Below are 25,114 nucleotides of genomic sequence, written 5' to 3' on the forward strand. Positions count from 1 at the left end.
CTCCCCCTGTCCTGCAGTGGACAGGACTGGCACCAAAAAAACCCCCAAAAATCCAATCCCAAAACTCACCACACCTGGGAGATTTAGCACCAGCATCCAATAATGAAGGGGAAAAAAAGAGCATTTGATTTCCTTTTCAGTTTTTGGTTGGGTTTTTGTTGTGGTTTGGGTTTTTTTTTTTTCCCCTTTTCAGTTTGATACCAAAAAGAAAAAAAAAATGAAAAAAATTCCATACTAGTGAAAGAGTGAAACTCTTAAAGGAACCAAAACCAAATAAAAACCAAATCCAAAACCCTCCCAGAGTTGCTGTTGACACAAGGGATGTTGCTTTTTCTGACCCTCGCTCTCTTTTCCCCTCTCCATGCATCTCTCTTGCAGGCGTTCCCTGGATCTCAGCTGCTGGTCAGTTCTTGGTTTTGTTAGGCTTCCATGTGGCAAAACAAAAAGTAATCTTTGCTCTCATCGTCCTTGCTGACAATTTATTGCTTCTGTGTTTCTTTGGTGTTACTTTTGAGTTGGTTTAGGACACCTGTTGAAGAGCCAGATGAGAAGAAAAGATTGGAAGGACTATTTTACGTTTCGTTTCTTGCTCAGCAGAGGCCAGATGTCAGCTGGAGAAGTTATCACAGTATCAGACAGGGTTGGCAGGGGCCACAAGGATCAGCTAGTTCCAACCCCCCTGCCATGGGCAGGGACACCCCACACTGGATCAGGCTGGCCAGAGCCTCATCCAGCCCTGTCTTAAACACCTCCAGGGACAGGGCCTCAACCACCTATCCTAAGGCCTGCAAAAGCATGACTGGGTTATTGTGTGCACAAGCTGGGAACACATTGTCATCCTACAGCAAAACTTGAACAGATGCTGTTGATAAAGAGCAGAGAAATCCTCCTCAAAATTCAGATTTCTAAAGCAAAATTTACTTAGTGACAACACAGAAAAGCAGCAGACCCCTCTTTGCCCCTGGAGCACACCCAGGTGCCACCACAAATATCTAGCCATACATAAGGGCACATGGCAGAGCCCAGAGGGGTGCCCAGTGACAGGACAAGGGGTAACAGACAGAGTGGAACACAGGAGGTTCCAAACATAAGGAAAGAGTATTCTCCCCTTTGAGGATGGCAGGGCACTGGAGCAGGCTGCCCAGAGAGGTTGTGGAGTCTCCATTTCTGGAGACATTCCAAATCTGTCTGGGCTTGTCCCTGTGTGATACACTGTGGGCCATCCTTCTCTGGCAGAGGGGTTGGACTGGATCTCAAGAGGTCTCTTCCAGCCCCTATCATCCTGTGATTCATTTGGAGAACAGGAAGTATCTCTGTTCCTTACCTGAGGGATGGTAAAGGTGCCTGAGGAGCTGGGCATTACTCAGCACCACTCTGCTCAGTCACTGGAGCAGGATTTTCAGCAGGTGTTTCAGTTACTTTTGTCTAAGACAGAAGAAACCTTTATTAAAGGCAAAAGCTGAGCCCCAGACCCTTCCTCTCCCTAGTGGTGGTGCCAGCACAATTCAGATGTTAAAATAACCAAGGAAGATGCATTGTGAGAAAATACAAAACTCTAGAAAATACACTACAGGTTATGAACTGCCCCTCAGGTTCTGGCAGGGGACCACCTCAAGCTGGCACAGAATGAAAAGCTTTCCTCATCAAGCTGAGAGTGGTGTTGTTTGCAAACAGCTCCCCAAAACTATCTGGTTAAAGTTAAGGCAACTTCTCTAGAGTGTTCTAACTCATCACTTGCAGGGAGATCATCTGAGGAAGCTGGAAACCACAACTGGTCTTCTCCACTTCAAAGTTGTTAGAGTGTGACCCCAATTAAGAACAATGCAGATGCAGTCCCTCTCCCACCACCCATCCATGCTCACAGGAGGTCATGAGGAACAGCCAACTACCTCCAACCCGCAGCACTTGGAATTTTGCCGTTCCTCCAGCACACCAACAGCGATTTGGTTAAACTCCCACAGAAGAGGTGGTCTTGAGTACCCACCCGAGCCAGATCTGGTCTCTAACACTGCTTTGCCAGGAGCCTGCTTACCTCCTTCCCATCCGGAGCCGGAGCGTTGGGTGGACGAGGCCGGCGCCGGTAGTTGTAGGGGCGCCGGTACCCCCGGCGAGGGGGCTGCTGGCTCATGGCGTTGGCCTCGTGATGGTTCTCCTTGTTTTCAGCCTCTCCAGCCACTGGGACAGGCCGTGGACGTGGGGGCCCTCTGAACAGGAGAAGGAGGTGGTAAGTAGGAGAGGAGCTTCAAGAAGGTTCGTGATGGACATGAGTCAGCAATGGGCACTTGCAGCTCAGAAGGCCAATGGCAGCCTGGGCTGCATCTAAAGCAGTGTGGCCAGAGATGGAGAGAGCTGATTCTGCCTCTCTGCTCAGGTGAAACCTCACCTGCAGTGCTGTGTCCAGCTCTAGAGCCCTTAACAGAGGAATGGCATAGACCTGATGGAGCAGGTTCAGAGTGGGGCCATGAAGATGATCAGGGGTCTGGAGCACCTCTGCTACAAAAGACAGGTTGAGGGAGCTGGGGTTGTTTGGCCTGGAGAAGAGAAGGCTCCAAGGCAGACCTAATAGCAGCCTTCCAGTACCTGAAGGAGCTACAAGAAGGCTGCAGAGGGACTGTTTGCAAAGGCCTGCAGTGATAGAATGAGAAGCAATGGTTTGAAAGGAGAGAAGAGCAGATTTAGATTGGATGTGAGGACAAGTTTTGCACCATGAGGGTGCTGGAACACTGCAACAGGTTGTCCAAAGAGGTGGTTGAGGCTCCATCCCTGGAGATACTCAAGGTCAGGAATGTCTCCAGAAAAGGAGACTCCTCCTCTCTAGGCAGTCTGTTCCAGGGCTCTGACACCCTCACAGGGAAAAAGTCTCTTCTTATGTTCCTGTGGAACTTCCTCTGCTCCAGTTTGCACCCATTGCCCCTTGTCCTATCATTGGGCATCACTGAGCAGAGCCTAGCTTCATCCTCCTGACACTGCCCTTTGCATCTTGATCAACATGAATGATGTCACCCCTCAGGCTCCTGTTCAAAGCTGAAGAGACCCAGCTGCCTCAGCCTTTTGTCACAAGGGAAATGTTCCACTTCAAGCAGTTCCCTAAGGTCCTTCTTGAACTGAGGGGCCCAGAACTAGACACAGTATTCCAGATGTGGCCTACTCACCACACCCCTTCTAATCAGCCCCAGGATGACCTCACCACCGATCTTCAGCTGGGCATTGAGCCCTTGGCCACTACTTTCTGGGTGCAACCATCCAACAAATCCCACATTCAAATAGTCCATTCCTCAAACCCATATTTCTCCAGCTGAGAGCAGGATGTTGTGGGGGCACTATCACAGCACTTTATGAAGACCAACAGTGAGGTAACCCAGGGTTTTCTTTAACTTGTCCCTTGTTCTCCAAGATAAAACAAATCATAAATAGCCAAGAATCAGGATGAGCTTTTCTACTTAGAGGGAGCTTTAAAAGAAAGCCAGGAAACATCTCCAGAGGTACAACAGTCAGTGGCTGTTTCCCATAGACATTTAAGTGCACCAAATTCCTCAGATATGGAAATTCCCCTTCAGAATAGAAACTGAAAGCTGCAGTGGTCATGTCAGAATGCAGGCTGGAACATTGAGAAAACAATCCTGAACTGGCCAGTTGAAGGTATGATGAACACAGATGACTGACTTATTCCACACATCCCACTGGAACATGCGATCATAGAAAGGTTAAAGTTGGAAAGGACCTTAAAGATGATGTAGTTCCAACCCCCCTGCTATGGGCAGGGATACCTTCCACTATACCAGGTTGCTGAAGGCCTCATCCAACCTGGCCTTGAACAGCTCCACGACCTCCCTGGGCAACTTGTTCTGGTATCTCACCATCCTCACCATCAAGAATTTCTCCCTAATCTCCAGTTTCCATTTGGCAATCCTCAAGCTTCAATCCATTCCCTCTCATCCTGTCACTCCAAGCCTTTGTCAAAAGTCCCTTCCCAGCTTTCTTGTAGGCCCCATTCAGGTACTGGAAGGCTGCTCTAAGGTGTCCCCAGAGCATTCTCAACACTGAACAGCCCCAACTCCCTCAGCCTGTCCTCACAGGGGAGGTTCTCCAGCCCTCTGATCATCTTGGTGGCCTCCTCTGGACCCACTCCAGCAGCTCCATGTCCCTCTTAAGCAGGGGGCACCAGAACTGGATGCAGTGCTGCAGCTGGGGGTCTCACATCTTTAAGAACCTAAGAAAGGGCTGCTGAGCCTTCAAGTGTCCATTTCTCCCAGTCTTTATGGATCCCTAGGCAAAAATAAGGGGAAGGAAGCCTACTTCCCAACTAGCCTCCCAGCTTCCCATTGGTATCCATGCTATGGATTTCTTGAGCCAGATGGAGTTTGCCTGTTTAGGAACACCACAATGGTGGTGTCTTCTGGCTGTCTGCTCAGTCTCCCCCACACTCATGCAAGCTTTTCACACCATGTCCAGCAATCTGCTGTATGCAGACAGCTGGAGTCAGCATCCTCAGCATGAATCAGCAGTGCACTACTGCAGAACACAGGAGAAATGGACACTGGGCTGCATCCAGAGGAAGGCCCCTCTAAGGTCTCCCCAGAGGCTTCTCTTCTCCAGACTGAGCAGCCCTCCCCATAGGAGAGGTCCTCCAGCCCTCTAATCACCTTCATGGCCCTCCTCTGGGACACATACAGGACTGAATTGGTTGTGCACATTACTAGTCCAACAGGGACCCACAAACTCCAGTCTGCTTTCCACAAGAGTTCTAAAGCACGCTCTGCCCTCACAGATGTTCCACATTGAGTAAGATTTGGATTCATTACTTGTCATTCAAAACACAGGAGTGCAGATGGGAAGACACAGACCCTGCAACTCACTTCAATGTGTTGCTCAGTTGGGAGAAGTAAGAAGATACAAACATTTTGCTCCTCCTTTCCCGGCTCTGAGCTATACATCGGCACATTAAAGACGTTCTGCAGTTAGTTCCTTACTCCTGTGGCTCATTTTTCTCCTCCTAATCAATGTTCCTGTCCCTACTATTGCATAGGCACTGAGGGCAGGGAGCAGAGCTTCCTGCTCTGTGAAGCCTGCACAGATGACAGCAGCATCCAACTATCAGAGCAGCAAGGGAGCAGCACGAACCTGCGGTAGCGGGGACGGTATGTGGGATTCCTAGGGACTTGCTGATGAAGTTGTCCTCCTTCTGTGACCACATCCTTTATCTCTCCCTCGACACCCTACGACCAAAACAAGACCAAAGTCAGAGTTAAAGATGTCACAGGCAGTATAAGAACTATAAAACCCAATGATCCAAAGGCATGTTCAAACCCACTGTCATCACTCGAGAGACCTCAGCACATCAGGTCAACAGCAGCAGATGAAAGAGTGGAACTTGGGCAAGGTGACAGGAAGAACAAAAGCCAGAATGCTGCATTTGTTCCTCAGTAACAGACTGTGAAGCTACCTGATGATGCCTGAGAAGGCTGAGGAACTCAGCTACTTTTTTTGCCTCAGTCTTCACTGCCAACTGCTCTCTTAACACATCCTGAGCATCACAAGATCAGAACCAGGGGGACAAAATTCCTCTCACTGTAAGTGAAGATGAGGTTTGTGACCACCCTGAGGAACCTCAACATACACAAGTCTGTGGGATCTGATCAGAAGCATCCCAGAGTCCTCAGGGATGAAGGGCTTGAGAGCAGGACTGCAGAGAAGCATTTGGGAGGACTGGTGGATAAAAAGCTGAGCATAGCCCAGCAATGTGTGCTCACAGCCCAGAAGGCCAACCATACCCTGGGCTGCCACAACTGAAGAGTGGCCAGCAAGTCAAGAGAGGCAATTCTGCCAGTCTAGCCTGGAGAAGAGTAGACAGAGGATCTTTTCCATGCTTGATCAATACCTGAAGTGTGAAAGTTAAGATGATGAGTCTGGGCCCTTTTCAGTGGTGCCTGGTGACAGGACAAGGGGCAACAAGCTCAATCTAGAATACAGGAGGTTCCACATAAACAAGGAAAAACTTTCACTTTGAGGGTGCTGGAGCACTGGACCAGGCTGCCCAGAGAGATTGTGGAGTCTCCTTCTCTGACTTTTCAAAACCTACCTGAATATTGCATTTCTGTGCACCCTATCTAGGAGAACTTCCTCTAGCAGCAGGGCTGGACTAGATCTCCAGAGGTCCTTTCCAACCCCTGCTATTCTGTGATACTTCTCCCTCTGCAAAACCCTGCAGGGAAGGTGCTTAGGAAGGCTTGCAGATGTATGTACAGTGCTGTGTAACTAAATTAAAGGGGAAAAAAGGCACACACAACACCAAAACATTTCCTTTACACTGAACTACCATAGGCAGAGGCCTATGACAGGATGATACATGGAGTCATAGAAGGGGATAGGTTGGAAGCAACCTTGAAGATCATCTAGTTCCATCCCCGCTGCCATGGGCAGGGACACCTTCCACCAGACCAGGTTGCTCAAGGCCTCAGCCAGCCTAGCTTTGAGCACCTAGTTGATCAAACTATTCCCAAGACATGGAAAGTGATGAACTCCTAAATAAAATCTATTTTTCCAACAAGGCCTCCTAAATTATGGTTGTACTACCAAGACTTCCCTCTGCTGCAGGTAAAGAATATGGTGAGCCACTCCGATGTCTCACTCCTGAGTGTTTACTCTTCAAACAGACATTTTAACCCCTGAAATATGCTTTCACCATATTCTAGAAAGACATACCAAGGAAGGACCTACAGGACACACCATCATAGAAGATCCCAGTAGCAATAGCAATGACATTGGAGGAATCCAGAAAGCTATTGAACACTTCCAAGTTGGTTAAGCATTGCCAGGTGTGGAGGGCCATGCCCATCCTGAAAACAGGGAGGGAGGGAAGGGCTTGTGAGAGTTTTTTGTCCTCCCTGGACTGCACACTAAGGCCCTGCTGAACTGTTCAGGAGAAGGCTCAGAAGATTGCTGGGGAGGTAGGATGACCAACACTGAAGGAACTGAACTTACACTTCGAGGTGGTCCACGGCGCCGGCCGAAATAGCCGCGTCGATAGCGGCGCCGGTCTGCGGCGTAGCGGCTGCCTTCTACAGGAACTCCATCTGGGCCAGTGACATTAGCTGCTTCTGCACCCTGGACAGTCAGAAGGAAGTTAATCAGAGTGGTGTGAGAAGACAGCCACCAGCTACAGGGAGAGGGTGACAACAGAAAAGAGCAGGGTTTTTTTGCATTGGTTCCAAGCCACAGAGGTTCATTTGTCTGTTTGTTCTCTCAATTCCATAACCAAGAATTCTGATCATAAATCTGGACACTAGCAGCCAGGCTGATTTCAGAAGAGAAAGCAAGTAGTAACAAGACAAAACCCCCACCACCACCAAAGAAAGCTCAGAGTAATCATAAAAATGCTTGGGGAAAAAAGCAGAAGCACAGAGAAATGAAGGTTCTTACAGTTAAGCTACCAAACTTCAAGCCAAGTTCTTCAGGGCAGTTAATGATTACTGAGCAGGTTGCAAGCTTCAGATGCTCTATCAAGTGAAAATTCCAGCTCCTAGAGGCACTAGGATGCAGTTAGAGTTTTGGTCCACATCTAGAAATACTTCATGAAGCCTTTGAAAACCAGACCTTCCACAGCAAAGCTGCGCAGACGCCACCCACCGCAGGGAGTAACACATTAGACAAACCCAGCAGACTCACAGCTACAGCTCTGTGTGCTGCCCACCAGTGATGGTCACACTCTTGGATCATATGCAGTGTCTCTCACCTTCTCTCCCTCGACCACATCAAACTCTACGGTCTCTCCATCACCAACACTGCGCAGGTATTTCCGGGGGTTGTTTTTCTTGATCGCCGTCTTTAGAGAAAGGAGAGAAGAAAAACGTTGTCTTACCATGGCCTTACACACTGACAGCCCTGGAGAGCAGGGAAGGACAGCCTGCTGCTGCCACCTCAGCTCTGCACCACGGCAGTCATCACACCGAGGAACTGCAGATACATAGATGTGACATGAAGTGTGACCAGCAGGACATGGAAGGGATTCTGCCCCTCTGCTCTGCCAAAGCCCCACCTGGAGCACTGCCTCCAGTCCTGGGGCTCCCATCTTAAGGGGGACATGGAGCTGCTGGAGTGGGTCCAGAGGAGGCCACAAAGATGATCAGAGAGCTGGAGAACTTCCCCTGGAGAGACAGGCTGAGAGAGCTGGGGCTGTTCAGCCTAGAGAAGGAAGACCCATAGAGCATCTGTTCAGTACCTGAAGGGGGCCTGCAAGAAAGCTGGGAAGGGCTTGGAGTGACAGGATGAGAGGCAATGGATTGAAGCTTGAGGAGGGCAGGCTCAGACTGGAGATTAAGGAGAAATTCCTTCCAGTGAGGGTGGTGAGACACTGGAACAGGTTGCCCAGGGAGGTTGTGGATGCCCCCTTCCTGGAGGTGTTCAAGGCCAGGCTGGATGAAGCCTTGAGCAACCTGGGCTAGTGGGAGGTGTACCTGCCTATGGCAAGGGGGTTTGGAACTGGATGATCTTCAAGGACCCTTCTGACCTAATCCACTCCATGAATCTATGAACAGCCCCTAAAATATTTCCCACTAGCAGAAGAGTTCTGATCAGTTGGGAGCTGAGCTTGACCAGCTCAGGAAAACTGTTCTGACAGCTGCTGAGTACTCTTCTGTTCCAGGCACTAGGCCAGCACACCCTTTTAGCTCCCCACCTAGCCACACCTTGCTTTACCATGCAGTGTCTCTGCACAGCTCAGGGAAGAATGCTAAAGCACACATAGTACTGCTACCAAAACCCAAGAGGGTTGTTGGTTTTTTGATATGGGAAGAGAATCAGCTGCTCAAGTGAATTCTTTTGGGAGTTGCTTTAGCAAGCAAAGACTGCCACCATGAGCTGAGGCAGCTGCGTTCCCTTTCTGTGACCTAACAGTGTGAGTGCCCCATTCCTCAGACTCTGCTGCAAGTGGCAGCCTTTCCATAGGTGCTATACACCAGTTATTAACTTCACAGAAGACAGTGGTTTTTCAACTGACTCCAACTCTGAAGACTTGTGCTCTGCTCATGACAGATGTCAAGAAGCTGCATTTCCAACTCCTTCCAAGTGGTCTGGTTTGAGCTACAACAGAACTGATTCTGCTCAGCAGTTTTGGTTTTCAGCTCAGTGTAAGCAACTGCACTTTCTGAAGTTAACAGCTGATTTCTGCAGTCCATATCTGCTTCTAGAAGCAGAGAAGTTTGATGTTTATAGTTACTAATAAGGGTTTCTGTGCAGAAAGGCTCTTGCTTATCCTTGTTCCTACAGAAACCAAGGTCACTGTTAAATCTACAGCACCTCAGCTTGGTACACAAAGTAAGAGGTAGCACCTGTGTGAAGAAGCAGACAAAGACAAGTGACCCAAAACTGGCCAACAAGGTTTTCCAGTTTACATACATCAGATTCAGACTAAAGCTGAGGGATCACAAGGGTTAAGATTTCTTCCTCAAAGACTGGTGTTGAAGCAGGACTCTGTCCATTGTGCCTTAGATCCAAATCCAGTTCCCAGCTGTCACTTAGTCCAGCCTGGGACTTGCCCAGTGCCTGCCCACAACAGTGACATTTGTGGACATAAAATAAAAAGCTCCATTAGTTTTGTTTCCCAATCCATAAATCTCTCTCCCTTATTCCCTTTCTCTCTGGGAAGGGAGAGGGGTAAGAGAGCACCTGTCCTTTGTCTAGTGGCTAGCCCAACCCTGACCCCTGATAGAAGGGCCTACCAGACTTCTTTTCAGTAAAGGGTAGACTTAAGAGTAATGAAGCTCCTCAAACATCCTCCATGGGTAATGGAAGATAAACTCAACAAGATTCCCTGTGTTCTGTTCTAATTTTGCAGACAGAAGCCTGAATTCAGATCTGCAGCTGACTAACCTGCCAACAGGGGGTAGAGGCTGCTGCAGTGTGGGCTAGGATTTACTTTGTACGGGCAACCCAGAGCAATTCTGAGCAAGTCCAAGAATTCAAAGCAGAAACTGTATGGCTTAACTACTTTAGCTGCAGGGAAACACTGCTGAAGTAAGCCTCTAACAATCTTAAGCTCTAAGCTTGATGAACAGATTTTTACTCTATACATCCAGAGGCAAGAGAGCATTCTTCTCCTTGTTACTCTTCACCCTGAAGATTTCAGCTTCTTTGAGTCAAGAGACAGATGTTCTGTGTTCAGACAGCACCCAGTTTAGACAAAGCCTTTCTCTTCCCAAGGGAGTACTAATGAACACACAGCCATAAGACTCTTCAGAGCTTGTTCAGTGTTTTGTTTGGAAGAGCTATCACCACATCACCTGCACATCCAGCATGGTCACAGCAAGAGCCAAACTTCATTAGGCCAGTTAATGGTGTGGGTAGACCAGGCTGTGTGGCAAGTGCCACCCAGTGAAGAGAATGGAGAGACCTGTGCAGAAGAGATCAACTCCTCCTCACTGCTTGTTGATACAAAATACACCTAATTAAACTGGACTTCTCTGGCTACCACCACTTTCACTGGTGTTAACTTGCAGGACCCTTCTTCCCCCACAGGCACACTCCACAACCCATCAGTTCTTATTTTTCACACCAGCCCCAACTGACACAGTGCCCTCCCCAAACACCTTGCAGCAACCAGCCAGATAAGTATGCAAGCAAGGCAAAGCAAGTGAAGAAGGGCTTGGAGCCCCCACAAGACAAAGTTAATTCAAAGCAAACCATGCATGGCCTAAAGAGAAAAGCATTTTAATCTGTGATAGGTTTATAAATAGCACCCAATAGCCAGACACCCAGCATTAACCCCTGTTCCAATCATGAGACCAGCCTGCTCCCTCCCCATTATGGATGTGTGCAGGGCAGGCAGGGAGGAGGCTGGATCTATTCAACTAGGTCAACCTTATTCTGAAGGGATTAGGCATGTAATCCAGCCCCTCCCCGGGAGGCAGGGAGGGAGGAGGGGCAGTACCGGCACCGAGCAGAGGGAGGCTTGCAGAAAGTTTTTGCTTACGCCATGGATTTCCCTCCCTCACAGGGTGGCCCCATCGGGAGCTCCTGCCAGAAAGCCTCAGGCTTTGGTAGCCAGCACATTCACCCACAGGAACAGCTTAAGATGGAACAGCTGAGGAACATCAGATTGCAGCCAACCCAGGCCAGAGCTGGAAGCATCTCTTCTGCCATGCACAGCCCACCAAAAAGGTGAATCAGATGCAGGCTTGCACACCTGTGCTATTTCTGAAGCAGAAAGCTGTGGCAATGGCAGCAAGAAGCGGTGTGAGCAATCTGGCTGTATAAGCTTAGAGCCTGACATGGTGGCAGGCCATGCTCAGCAGAAGTGGCTAGCAGTTTAGCCAAACAGTGCTGTGCCTGCAGCATGTAACTAAAGCAGGGCACTGGTAGCTACAAACACAGAGAGTTATCTGGGAATAACAGGACACACCTGCACCAACAGCCTTATGTGTTAGTAGTAGCTTGACCAATAATCTATAATAGTATGATGTGTGGTCACTCCTGGGGAACCAATGAAGCTATGCCAAGGATGCTCTCCCAGTCTGTAGAAGTTCCTTTATTAATAAGTGAACAACACTGGAACAAGACTGGATCATAATGGCCATCCGTATTGACTCCACTCTGTCGCTGACAGAAAGCCACTGGTGCTCTGTGCTCAGAGGATTTCAACCCCAGGAGATGGACAATAAGCTCCCAAACACATTCACACAGTTTACATTTAGATGAATCATCTCCTCTACAAACGAAGAGGTCAAAATAGCACTGATAACAGTGGTTTGCTGATGACCTTTGCTGTTTGGCTCTGCAGGCAGCTTTCCCACACAGAACACCACTGGGCCCTGTTAGCACAACAACTATTTCCTAGGATATCTTCTCACCCCTCTCAAGGAGACCTCATTTGCCTTCAAGGCAGTTTAACAGGGCTGCCTACCCAGTGCATGTTTCTCTTCCTAGAGCTCTTCCCCTGGATACACTCCCACTGGGTTGCAGATGCAGCATCTCTATCAGCATGCATACAGCACATTGTCACTAAGGAAGGAGAGTGACCCTCAGAAATCAGTGCATGCTTTGAAGGCTCTTGCTTCCTAAGCCCACCTACTGAAGAGGGAATGTCTGCTGCACACCCTCCACATCATCTTCACTCATTACAGGTACTAGAATTACTCCCATTTTTCAGATAGGGGGTCTGCACCTCTTGACCAAATAGTTTCACTGTTTAGTCATGAAGCCACAGGAACTAACTCTCTGCTGACCAGCAAGTGTCACCAGCAGGACCAGGGAAGCAAGTGTCCCTCTGGACTCAGTATTGGGGGGACCACACCTGGAGCACTGGTTTCAGTTTCAGGGCCCTCATTGCAAGAAAGGCATTAAGGGGCTGGAGTGGGTCCAGAGAAGGGCAACAAAGCTGTTGAAGGGTGTGGAGAACAGGGCTGGTGAGGAGCAGCTGAGGGAACTGGGGGTGTTTAGCCTGGAGAAAAGGAAGCTGAGGGAAGAACTTCTAGCACTCTACACCTCCGTGAAACGAGGCTGGAGCAAGGTGAGAGTCAGTCTCTTCTTCCTAGTAGCAAGTAATAGGATGAGGAAAGCCTCAAATTGCACCAAGGGAAGTTTAGATTTGGTATTAGAAAAAACTGCACTGGAATAGGTGCTGCCAAATCCCTATCCCTGGAGGTGTTTAAGAGAGGCAGAGATGTGGTGCTGAGGGACAAGGCTCAACACCAGACTTGGTAGAGTCAGAGAATGGTTGATCTTAAATGTCTTTTCCAACCAAAGCAATTCTATGTTTAACAATTACATACACAAATCCTTGTCCTCTGTAACCAACTCCAAGTTTCCTGGTCACATTTGGTGGAAGTGCTGCCACTTACTCCACAAAGCAAGCTCCTGCTTAAAAGCATGGCTTTTAAACACATGGCTCTGGAGACATTTCATATGGGACACACTCCATGGGCAGGATTTGGTTTCCCTGGTTCAGTAAATGATAATGCAAAACTAGACCTAGGCCAACTAATTGATTTACATCTGCATGGAGACAGCATCCTCTGTCTTCTCACTGGTTGCCTGTGACCTGAAAGTTGCAGTATAAACTTAGAACAGCCTACTGACAGCCCAGGGAAAAGTTAACCAATGACAAGCTGCTAGGGCAGCCTCTCTGTGCCTGGGCACACTTGGTACATAGCCTTCCTCCTTTTCTTCCTAGGAGCAGCTGTCTCATGCAGCAACAGCTGATGGCAATCCAGGCTGGTCAGGAGCCAGGTTAGATCACTTTCTCTCTAATACCAGGGAGGGCAGACAGAACAGACATTCAAATGAAGAGGATAGGAAGAAACAGAAGACAATAAGCCCAAGGAAATGGGGAGGAAAACCAGAAAAGTAGCAAGGTGTTTACAAAGCAGGAGTCATGTCTTGTGGTGGTCTGTTCCTCCCCTCAGAAGAGGTCTGTAGTGAAAGTCAGATCAGACCAGAAAAACCATGAGAGGTTCCAATACCTACTCCAGTTCCAGGCCCCGAGAACAGGAAAACAGCCTAATATTCCTGCCTGAAAAGTGCAGCACTCACACCTCTTCAAGGGATATGCAGGCAATATTCTGAGGAGAGGCCAAGCCAAGGTCAGGTGGCTGCTTCAGAGCTGCATTAGAGCCCTGTCACAGCAGTAACTGTACCAAGAGCTGTGCACTGTCTTACCTGATGAACAAACACATCTTCTTTGGTATCATTTCTGCGAAAAGAAAGTGAGAAGTCAGAAGAGTGGAGGCTAAGAGACTTAAATAGAAGTGTCTGACTTCACAAGAGAAACCCTCCTTCCCCCAGCCTGGATTCCAATCATTCTGTGCAAGTTTAGGCTCCCAAGACTCTGCTCTCAATCTCCAGGATGACATACTTGACAGCAGAAAGGACTCCTCACCCTTCTGAAGGGTGAGGGGATGGGGAACTGGAGGTTCTCTGTAACCTTCTGGCAGATGTTCAGTGTTTTGTTTTGACACAGGACAGTTAATGACTAGACTGCTTGCCTTTTGCTATTGCACCACCCTCCCAAGCCCCCCCCCGTCCCCCCCAACTTCCACAGGGGCTGCAACCTGAGCTGTTATCCCAGAGGTCAAGCAAGACTACCAACAGGACTGGCCACAGCTGTTAATAGAGCTCTCCTTTCAGTGAAACTCAAAGCACAAGAGGTGTTAGGGGAGTCCATTGGAGAGGGAACCTAGATATAAACATGAGGTTGTCTGGATGGGACCAGACAGTTCAGGCTTCCACGTGTAAACTGTGAAGACAGCTCCAAGACCTTGATTCTGTGTTCCCATAGAAGGAGCCCAGCCTTTCATCTGCTCACTCAGTTCCTTCTTTGCAGAGGAAGCAGGTGGGTCAGTTTGTGAAGGTAAGGCAGAACTCAGAAGGTTTTGGGCTGCACTGAAGCAACAGTGGTCCTCAGATTAGGAAGAAGGCTGACAGGTTGTTACAGCAGATCTATCTGAAGGCTCTCAGACTGTTCTGAAAAATTTGAGTTCTTCCTAATTCAGGTTTTTCTTCTAGTCTTGCACATCACTAGATAGCCTCCATAGACTGGGATTAATATTGGACCAGAACTAGCTTCAGATCCATGCAGCAGGGGCTCTCCTGCCCTTTCCTACACTGTTCCACTTACCCAGACCTACCTGCTGTGTATCAAGGACTTACAAAACAACTTGCCAGGGATGACTTTTGCAAGGCAAGCATTCACCATGCAGGAACTTCACGTTTCATAAAGCACACAAAGCATTTGGGCCCTTCAAGCCCACAGCTTATTCCATCCTCAAAAGCCATTTTCCTCCAGCAACTTGAAAGTGTGGGTCTTGTGTAGCTAAGGTTGGAGTGTGATCAGTATCACTTAGAGCTATTTGCCCCTCAGATTTGTTTGTATTCAGAGGAAAAGAAAGAAAGAAAAAGATAGAATTCCTATGAAGCCAGGCCTGGAATACCTTCAGTTAGATGGTACCAGAAAAGTTCACTGTGGATTTAGAGGAGGTATTTTGACCAATCAGCTCAGACTTTTATCTAGAAGTATTTCCCCTCCTACTCCAAACTTACTCACACCTTTAAAAAAACACAAACACCAGGCAGTCATGAGGGAACATACAGCTCAGTAAAGGTGCAGAATGAGTATAGATCTGAGAAACAGGTAAAAGACCAAATTTGTAACAAGCTTGACCTTTTTTCTGCCCAGACACAAAGAAAGGTATGTGGGGGAAGGGGAAATAGCCCCCCCCCCCAAGATGACAGAGTTTGTTGAATGCCTGGCCAAATCTGGCTATCAACTGCATGAGCTTGTAGTCAGGTCCATGGGCCCCTGTTGTAGTTACTAACACATGGCATATTAGCTGTAGCATGAGCTTTAGCCCAGTATAAACATGACTGCTGTAATTTAAACATACCTATTGATAAAGCCATATCCATTTCTCACGTTGAACCACTTGACTGTGCCAAGAACTTTGGTGGCTGGAAAGAAAAAAGTTCAAGGAGTTACTCTAAAACACAGGGAAGTACAGGAAGGTAACAAAGCCACTTTTATACCTGCACATGAAGTCAAACAGGCCTATGCTGTTCCCTTACCACTCCATGTGTACCTTCATCTCCAGCTTCAGCTTATACTAATGCAGCAGCAGGAAGCAGTGCTTTAACATTGTTCTTCAGCCAAGAATTTTCCACCCAGCATTTAAAATGAAGTCCAGCTCCCTTTTCAAATGTGCCCATCCATCCCTTCTCCATTTCTTAGCCCAGAAACAAGCAATGAAGCTGAAAATCCCACTGCCATCCATGAGTTACAGTATCACAGTATCACCAAGGTTGGAAGAGATCATCGAGTCCAACCTGTCACCACAGACGTCACGACTAGACCATGGCACCAAATGCCACATCCAATCCCCTCTTGAACCCCTCCAGGGACGGTGACTCCACCACTTCCCTGGGCAGCACATTCCATTCTCTTTAGCTTCGTAGTTAGACATGAAATATAGCTGAAACACCCCCACCCCCCCCAACAAACCTGTTTTGAAGTCCCTCTTCACTCAGGCTTACCCTTCCTTTCTTCTGATGAAGCCAGAACTGGCAAGGAAGACCAGTACCAAGCACCATGCAGCTCTCTCAAGTGGAAAGCCAGCAAACTCTTGTTTGGGACAAGTTCTTTCCAGCATTGCCAACCTAACTCTAACCCAACAAAACCCCAAAGTGTTTGGATTTTCTATTCCTTCCTGTAACTAGGAAATCACAGATGCTCTCTATACTGACCAGCTTCATATTCCAAGGCTTCTGAGATCAAGACAAGCTCCTACCTCAAGCCCAAAAGGGTATTGTATCTTAGAAGGCACACTGCAGTGTCTTATAGGATCTGGTGAAACCTGTTCCTCCAACACACACAAACGTGTGGGAGCAACTCAACAGCAATGGAGGCAGCTCAACCTCTCCTTCCCTCTCAGCAACTGGGTGCTGGCCACAAATGTGTACTTTTCAAACCTGCAGGGATGGGAGAATTTTGGGCTGCAAACTTCCAGAGATTTGCTTTGTCACACAGCATGAACTACTACCTAAGCAAACTACGCTGCTGACTTGAAAAGGGGCTGGTCACACACTGCTTTTTGAAAGCCTTACATGTCTGAGGGGTTGGAGGAAGCCAAGATGCAATTAAATAGTCTAGAGAATCTCCAGTTCAAAAGTCCAAGTCAGCCTGCTAGAGGCAAGGAAACGACACTGCAAATCAGAACCTTTGTCTGCTCTACACCTGCGTCTTCTCCTACACATCCATCAGGGATGTGACAGAGCTACACAGACCTTTGGTGTCACAGAGCCTTGCCATCCTTCCACACCCCTCTGAGAGTGCAACTCTGGTTCCTCCTGTGAGCACAAAGCTGAAGTAGGACATGTTTGCTGATAGGAGTCCATTGCATTACTGCTGCTGTTCTTCATCTACAGCTGGCTGGAAATGAGCCAGCAGCATGCCAAGGGGGCCAAGGAGGCCAACAGAATCCTGGTCTGTATCAGGAATTGTGTCACCAGCAGTATCAGGGAAGCAAGTGTCCCCCTGCACTCTGAGTAAGCCACACCTTAAGGACTGGGCTCAGTTTTGGGGCCCTTCACAAACAGGACATTGAGGTGCTGGAGTGGGTCCAGAGAAGGGTAAAAGAAGCTGGTGAAGGGTCTGGAGAGGAGCAGCTGAGGGAATTGAGATTGTTGAGCCTAGAGAAAAGGTGGCCAAGGGCAGACCTTCTGGCATTCTGCAACTCCCTGAAAGGAGGTTGGAGACAGGTGAGCATCAGTCTCTTCTCCCTAGTAAGAACTGATACAATGGGAGGAAATGTCCTCAAGCTACATCAGGGGAGGTTTAGATTTGATATTAGAAGAAACTGCTCCACTGGGGTTCTCAAAGACTAGAAGAGGCTGCCCAGGGAGGTGGTTGAATCCCCATGCCTGGAGGTGTTAGAACGGCAGAGATGTGGTGCTGAGGTACGGTTTAGCACCGGACTCTGAGCTAGTGAACAATTGGATACAATGATAATAAAAGTCTCCTCCAACTGAAGTGATTCTACAGAAAGCAGTAACAGGCCTCTTCTCAGTGCTCTTTTAGAAGTGAGGTTTTGGTCTCCTTTAATGCCCTTTCAGCAGAAAATGTGTTTATGTAGAAGAAGCAAAACCATGTTAAGACTGAGACAATTGCTTGAGCAAAAGGCTCTACTAAGAACAAACCATCCATTGCCAAGCTGGTTTGCTCAGAGATACACCCCCCAAATTTCACTGTCAAGCAGTGATTCAGTAACAAGCCTTTAGCACCGACATTTGTAGCTGTGCTTTTAACTTAGTTGCATGCAGTCACCACTTGGTTGGGAGAGCACCTGCTGCGACTGCAAAGGCACAGGCAGTACACGAGAGCTCGCTGCACCCAGACAAGTCACCAGAGGAAGAAAGGGTAAACACAGAAGCAGTGGCCAACGGAACATGCAGGTTTTAGCCTACTTTAAGATAAGACTTATACCACCGATTCCCACCCTCATCATCCTTTCCCTCCCCCATAAAATAGCTATTGAAGCTGTCAGCCTGCTTCAGATCAGGAAGAGGGTGAGAAGCCCAGGAAGCCACACAAAAACCCCTTGGAGAAGTCAGAAAGCTGGTGGAAGGAGGTAGTAAAAATTCACTCTGCCTGGCCAGCTGGCTGCTCTAAGGTGGATCTCCACACACAGAGCTTCAGAGCTACAGCATGGCAGGGACTGGATGGGACCTCTGAAGATTATCTAGTTCAACCCCCCTGCTGAAGCAGGATCACCTAGAGTCAATCACACAGGAACACATCCAGGAAGGTTTAGAATGCTTCTAGATATGAAGACTCCACAACCTCTCTGGGCAGGCTGTTCCAGTCCTCTGCTACTCTCATAAGGAAGAATTTTTAACTCATGTTTACAGGGAACCTGCTGTGTTCAGGTTTCTGTCCACTGCCACTTGCCCTGTCACCAGACAGCACTGAGAAGAGTCTGGCCTCATCCTCCTGACACTTGCCTTCTGGATATCGATAAGCATTGAGACACCCCCACCACACTTCAAGCCTCCTCCACATTTGTTCCTTTCACACAAGCTGCCAGAGGCCAGGGCTGAGACTCCCACGGATTCCTTCAAACAGCAGTGCCCACACCAAGTCCTGCAGCCTCCCCCCTCCCATGGCATTGCCACGGAGGAAGAACCTGCAACACATTACCACGGCACTGAACATCCACGTGGCCACGCTACAGCCATTGTTAAGCCTGAGCTGTCAAAGCTGGGAGATCAAGCAAGGAGGACAAGTCCAGAGGAAACTGTAATCAGTTTTACTAACCAGTCAGAGGAGGCAGTTGATGCGATGACAGCTCCCACCAGCAAGTGAAAGCCTGCGTATTTCCACAAGACACTGATACTATTAGAATAAACAAACAACAGCCCCCCCTGCCCATGGAGGTACAGCCTTTCCTGTAGTTCTAACAAGAAATGCCCAAGCTGCCTGTGACCAAAAGGGAAGAGAAAGCTGACTAAACTTTATCCTTATTCCTAGAAGGCAGACACTGGGATGCCCTGAACAAGCATCAGACCTTGCTTCTAATGGGATCTAAGCAAACGTAATGACAACACCATCGCAGAATCACAGCGTTAGGGGTTGGAAGTGACCTCAAAAAACTGAGCCCAAGTCCCCTGCCAGAGCCATTAACAGACACATCTGAGGTGGATTTGAACACAAGTCTGCTTCCAATTCACATTTCAGTGATTGTTTTCCTTACAACTCCTGCTAAAAGTCTTGCCTAATTATAAGGCCAGTGTACTAAACTGTCACCATGGCACTTCTCTATTTCCTCCTAGACCAGAAAAGCTACTTGTGCCTTCACTTCTTCCCCACCCTACAGGGAAAACCCACAAAACAAGCCCCACAACAACAAAACCCACCCCAAACCAAAACAGCAAGAGGTGACAAGATAAAAACATTACCAAGAACGAAAGAAGCCATGTTAAGGGAAGGAGCAGCAGACACAGCAACAGATGTGAATGTGCCTTGACTGATTACTGACAAATCTGACAACAGAACACGGCAAAACGCACCCTACACCAACCCTACCTGCAATTTCTGTTTTGCTAGACTCCTTCCTACCTCAGCTCCAGAAAAACCCTATACCTGGCTCCTCCATCTGCTGTGGCAAGACTTCAGCATCCTCCCTTCAGAAGAGAGGATGCTGTCTTTCCTTAGGGAAGTTCTGGACTCTGCAGTGGTAGCCAGCCTCAACTTTGCCTTTAATATCTTCTCAAAGTTATAAACGGCAGACCTCTACTTCCCCTGCCGATTGAAGTCTCGTCGTTTTCAACAGGTTGATGCTATTTAATCATACCGATAACCCCCTCACCCCAGCTATGCATTGGCTTTGAGTACAGCTATGGCAGCTAGGCACTTTGCTTGTTTTGCTAAAGCGAAACACAATTTAATCCCAAAGCACTAAGCACAGAAGTATTATTAAAGCAGTACCCCTTATCGACAAAAAAAGTTGTGCAAAGGCCTTAGGATAATGGGAGGAGGACTGACGCAGTGTTTAACAGCTACCCCTTTCTAAGAAGGGATGCCCCGGCAGGTGCCGGGACGCCCAGCAGCGTGGCTGCACATCCCTCACTATCCTCGGCCGGCCCCGGAGAAGAGCCCAGGGCCACGTGGGGCAGAGGACGACGCTGCTGCACCACAGGTGCCTCCGCTCAACTCCAAGTTGGCTTTCCCAGCCGGAGGAGAAGGCGGAAGAAGCGGCAGCGCAGCCCCCCCGAAGCGCAGCGTGAGTGACAGCCGCGGGGCGGGGAGCCGGGCTGCGCCCTGGGCGGCGGCGCTGCGCTGTCCCGTCCCGTCCCCCCCCGCTTCCCCTCCACAGGTGCCCCGGAAAGTTGGGAGCGGGGCCCAGCACTCACCAAGCACTTTCTTCTCCGTCTCGGCCGCGGCTGTTGTGGCTGTGGTTGCGGCTGCGGCTGTGGTTGCGGTTGCGGCGGCGGCAGCAGCAGCGCCGGGGGCCGCCTCCCCAGCAGCCGCGCTTGGCGCGGCGGCGCTGACAGGGCTCTTGGGCTTGGCGTCCGGGCCGGCGGGAGACGGCGGCGCAGGGGCTCCGGCCGGGGAGGCGGCGGCGGTCGCGGCGGCGGCTGCGGTGGGCGCCGGGCTGGGGGTGCTGGTCTCCGCCGCCTCGCTCATGGTGCCTGGCAGGAGGGTGAATGCGCGGCGCTTAGCGGCCGGTGTCCCGCGGGCCCGCGCTGGGTCTTACTGCCCCCAAAATGGCCCCGCCGAAGTTTTTAACACAGTCAGCGGGGGCCGGCGCCGGCATGGGCGCAGCCTCATTAGCATTTAAAGGGGCCGCGCCGGCAGGGCGGCTCGGGGAGCGGCTCGGCTCGGCTCGGCTCGGCTCGGCTCGGCTCGGCTCGGCTCGGCTCGGCTCGGCTCGGCTCGGCTCGGCTCGGCTCGGCTCGGCTCGGCTCGGCTCGGCTGCCCTGGGCTGATGTGGCAGGTGGTGGAACACCAATTTAACCCAGGGTTTACGTTGCTCATGACTTGGCTAAGCTGCGTTTCAGCTTGGACTGGAACCTGCGCTTGTTCAAAAAGTTCAGCAAAAGATGCTCGGTCTTGACAGCGAGATGAGGAGGAATGCTTCATGATCCCTCCTGTGAACTTGGTTTAGGAACTGGTCTAAGAAGTCACAGTACTTAGCGGACAGGTCTGTGTTGTGCAGTTCCTCTTTGGGGGGAAAACCAAAACACACTCCTGAAAATTACTAACAAGCATATTTCACCAAGTAATGAACTGGAAAAAAATACCTTTAGCACATGGCTAGAGGAGGAACCATCTGGAGGTGGGTGTGTCAAGCATGCTCCACCTCTTGCCTGCCGCTTGAGTCCCGCGTCTGTCACTCCTGCACAAGCACCATGGCACAGTCGAGTCTGGGACAGCCAGGAGTATCACCCTTGCAATTGCAATGACTCAGGCACTGTGGCATCAGTCACAGGTGTTGCAGAGAGAAGAGAATCCCCTCCATGCTCTTCATGTGCCTCCTGCTGCCCAGATTGGAAGAAAGGTAGAAAGCAGAGGCTGGCTGGGCAGCATAGTGCTCTGCTGAATGCTAGACTGAGGGCTGAAATATCTAAGGTGAAGACACTTGTCAGAAAGGGATGGAATACTCTGAGCAACAGCCAAGGGAAGACAGTGGCTAAGAAACAGCAGAAAGGCCTGGCAATGGCTGTTTCATATCCCTCTAGGTTGTGTACTTTGCCTGCTGCAGCTCCTCAGGTAGGTGTCTGACCTGAAGTCATGGAGAAGCAGACCTGCTTCTCACCTGTATTAGTTAGAAGGGCTTATCTAAGACAAAAGTAACTCAGCCTGGGGTTTGTTGCTGTTTTACTTTTGGAAGGGAACTGACCCCAGTTGACAAACATCAGTAAAGCTGCAGTTCAGCAAGTAAAAGTTAAGAAATACAAGGAATGAGGTTCCTTGTAAGCTTGAACTATAGGCATAACTGTATGTTTCTTAATTAGATGACCACATATTCCTCTTCCCACAATAAACTGCCTTTTTTTTTCAGCAAATGAGCTGCTTTTCCATAGTCCTTTCATCCTCCTTACTCAGCTCAAACTACTATTTAATGCATATTATCTAACCCTCAGAAGAGGTGCAGATTTGTTCCCTTCTTTCTTTTGGATTCTTTTGGATTCAGGGGCCTTCACCAATGGGTACCCATGGATCACAAGCATCAATAACTGTATTTTATCCAGCATCACATGCAAATCACTGGGATTATCATCTCCATCCTGGTGATGTGGAACAGAGGCTAAAAGAGGTTAATGCTCCTGTCTTCAAGTCTCTGCTGATCTGGGTAGCTGCTTTGAACATACAGGCATTTAATGGAATCATTAAGGCTGGAAAAGACCTTCAAGATCATCAAGTCCAACTCTAACCCAACTGCCAGGATCACTAAACCCTTCCTGAAGCACCACATCTACAGCTTCTTGAACACCTCCCTGGGCAGCCTGTTCCAACCCCTCACCGTGCTCTCAGTAAAGAGTTTTTCCTAATGTCCAACCTAAACCTCCCCTGGCACAACCCAAACCCATTTCCTCTCAACCTATTGCTGGTTATTTGGGAGAAGAGACCAAGAGCAGCCTCACTCCAACCTCCTTTCAGGGAGTTGTAGAGAGCAGTAAGATCTCCCCTCAGCCTTCTCTTCTCCAGACCAAACAACCTCAGCTTCCTCAGCCCCTCGTTGTATGATGCCCTCCAAACCCCTCACCAGCCTGGCTGCTCTTCTCTGGACACCCTCCAGCCCCTCAATGTCTTTCCTATCCTGTGGTACCCAGAACAGAACCCAGCACTCAAGCCGAGGCCTCACCAGGGCCAAATACAGGAGCACCATCAGCGCTCTACTCCTGCACACACTGGTTTTGATCCAAGCCAGGATGCTGTTGGCCGCCTTGGCCACCTGGGCACACTGCTGGCTCATGTTCAGCTGTCCACCAGCACCCCCAGGTTTTTTTCCACCAGGCTGCTTTCCAGCCACTCTGCCCCAGGCCTGTAGTGTTGCTTGGGGTGGTTGTGACCAAAGTGCAGGACTCAGCACTTGGTCTTTTTAAACCTCATGCAATTGGTTTCAGCCCATGGATCCAGCCTGTGCAGGTCCCTGTGCAGAGCCTTCCTACCCTCCAGCCGATCAACACTCCCTTCCAGCTCAATGTCAGCCAGAAACTTACTGAGGGTGCCTGGATCCCTGTGTCTGTGGGGAAATCTGCATGAAATCTGTGCTTTTGTTTCTTTGGTGCAGAACCTACTTAGTCCACGCTGGCTGCAGAAATGATCTTGAAATGCACTATTTAAGGCTTAGGTGTCAAAAGACAGATTGGAAGAGCTCAAGTTCATAATTGTTCTAAAAATGTCATGACTTTCAATCACCCCAGTGAATTCTGAGTGCTGGGAATGGGCAAGAGTATGCAGTAAGAATTCTAGAGTAGGTAGGTAGAACATTTTTGATGATTTATGGATATGAATAATGTTTTCTACTTATAAAGTAGCTCCTTAGGGGCCTCAGGCTCTACTGAGTAACCTGAAGGAAAGGCAGGATGTCTGAAGGTTTTTCACAGTGGATGATGGGCAAGGAGAACAAGAGGACACAGCCTCAAGCTGTGCCAGGGGAAGTTTAGGCTGGAGGTGAGGAGAAAGTTCTTCACAGAGGGAGCTGCTAGCCATTGGAATGTGCTGCCCAGGGAGGTGGTGGAGTCACCATCCCTGGAGGTGTTCAAGAAGGGATTGGACGTGGCACTTGGTGCCATGGTCTAGTCATAAGGTCTGTGGTGACAGGTTGGACTCGATGAGCTTTGAGGTCTCTTCCAACCTTGGTGATTCTGTGATTCTGTAAAGGGACCTGGACAGGCTGGAGAGGTGAGCTGGGGAGAATCTCATGAGGTTAAATGATGCAAAGTGCAAGGTCCTGCACCTAAGTCAGGGCAATCCTAGCTATCAATCCAGGCTGGGGGGTGATGAGATTTTCAGCCCTGCAGAAAAAGACTTAAGGGTGCTGGTGGATGAGAAGCTGGACTTGAGCCAGCAATGGGCACTTGCAGCCCAGAAGGCCAATGGCAGCTTGGGCTGGGTAGGGAGAAACCAAATTAATTTCAACAAGGGCAAGTGCAGAGGCCTGCATCTGAGGAAGAACAACCCCACTGATCAGGCTAGAGGCCTATCTGCTGGAGAGCATCCCTGGGGAAAAGGACCTTGGAGTCCTGGTGGACAAACAGGCTGACCATGAGCCAGCAATTGTCCTTATAGCCAAGAAGCCCAATGTCATCCTGGGGTGCAGTAAGAAGAGTGCAACCAGCAGGCTGAGGAAGGTCTCCTTTCCCTCTACTCTGCCTCATCAGGAATACTGCATACATTTTGGGGCTCCCCAGTTCAAGAAAGACAGCTACAGGAAAGAGTCCAGTGATGAGCCATTTAAAAGCTGAGAGGACTGGAACATCTGCCTTACAAGGAGAGGCTGAGAGAGCTGGGGCTCTTGAGCCTGGAGAAGATGAAACTGGGTGGGGATCTCATTAACATCAGTGCTGATCAATATCTAAAGAGTGTCAGGAGGGTGGAGCCAGGCTCTTCTCTTTTTGCTCAAGGTCCAACAGCGTCCATTCAGTCAGAGCCTGTAGATGGCACTAAAAGATGGGAAATAGTGAAACTCCAACCTGTAGTGAAAGAGCAGTTGGGTTCTCAGTTCAGTGCAGACTTCACTAACCTAGGGCTATACACTGCTGGCGTTCGATTCTTGGAAGGATTCTTTCTTCTGCCTCATGCATTTCTCCTGACACACAGGAAACACCATGTACCTGTACAGTAAATTGAGTTTCACAATTGACCACCACAAATAGTATTCCCTAAAGAAGAGTTGCAAGGACAATGCCTGATTCATAAGTGGGATCACACACAAGCTACTGGAGGAGAATGAGGGGGAAATCTCATTCATGCTGATCAATATCTAAAGGGTAAATATCAGGGGGATGGAGCCAGACTCTTTTCAGTGGTGTCCAGAGACAGGACAAGGGGCAATGGACACAAACTGGGACTCAGGAAGTTCTACATAAACATAAAGAAAAAAACTTCATCCCTTTGAGTGTGACA

General features: G+C 49.2%; 1 protein-coding gene across 1 annotated transcript; it reads right to left on the reverse strand.

Moving 5' to 3' along the window:
• Positions 1-1,190: 1,190 nt before the first annotated feature.
• YBX3 (Y-box binding protein 3) lies at positions 1,191-20,777 on the reverse strand. Its single transcript, XM_054168037.1, has 8 exons — positions 20,392-20,777; positions 15,375-15,438; positions 13,651-13,684; positions 7,733-7,822; positions 6,982-7,104; positions 5,122-5,216; positions 2,033-2,204; positions 1,191-1,425 (listed from the first exon to the last, which is right to left on the reverse strand). Exons 1-8 carry the CDS (start codon positions 20,663-20,665, stop codon positions 1,360-1,362), a joined length of 918 nt encoding a protein of 305 aa, XP_054024012.1. The 5' UTR covers positions 20,666-20,777; the 3' UTR covers positions 1,191-1,359.
• Positions 20,778-25,114: the final 4,337 nt, after the last annotated feature.

Source organism: Dryobates pubescens, chromosome 15, assembly GCF_014839835.1.
Source record: "Dryobates pubescens isolate bDryPub1 chromosome 15, bDryPub1.pri, whole genome shotgun sequence".
Lineage (NCBI taxonomy): Eukaryota > Metazoa > Chordata > Aves > Piciformes > Picidae > Dryobates > Dryobates pubescens.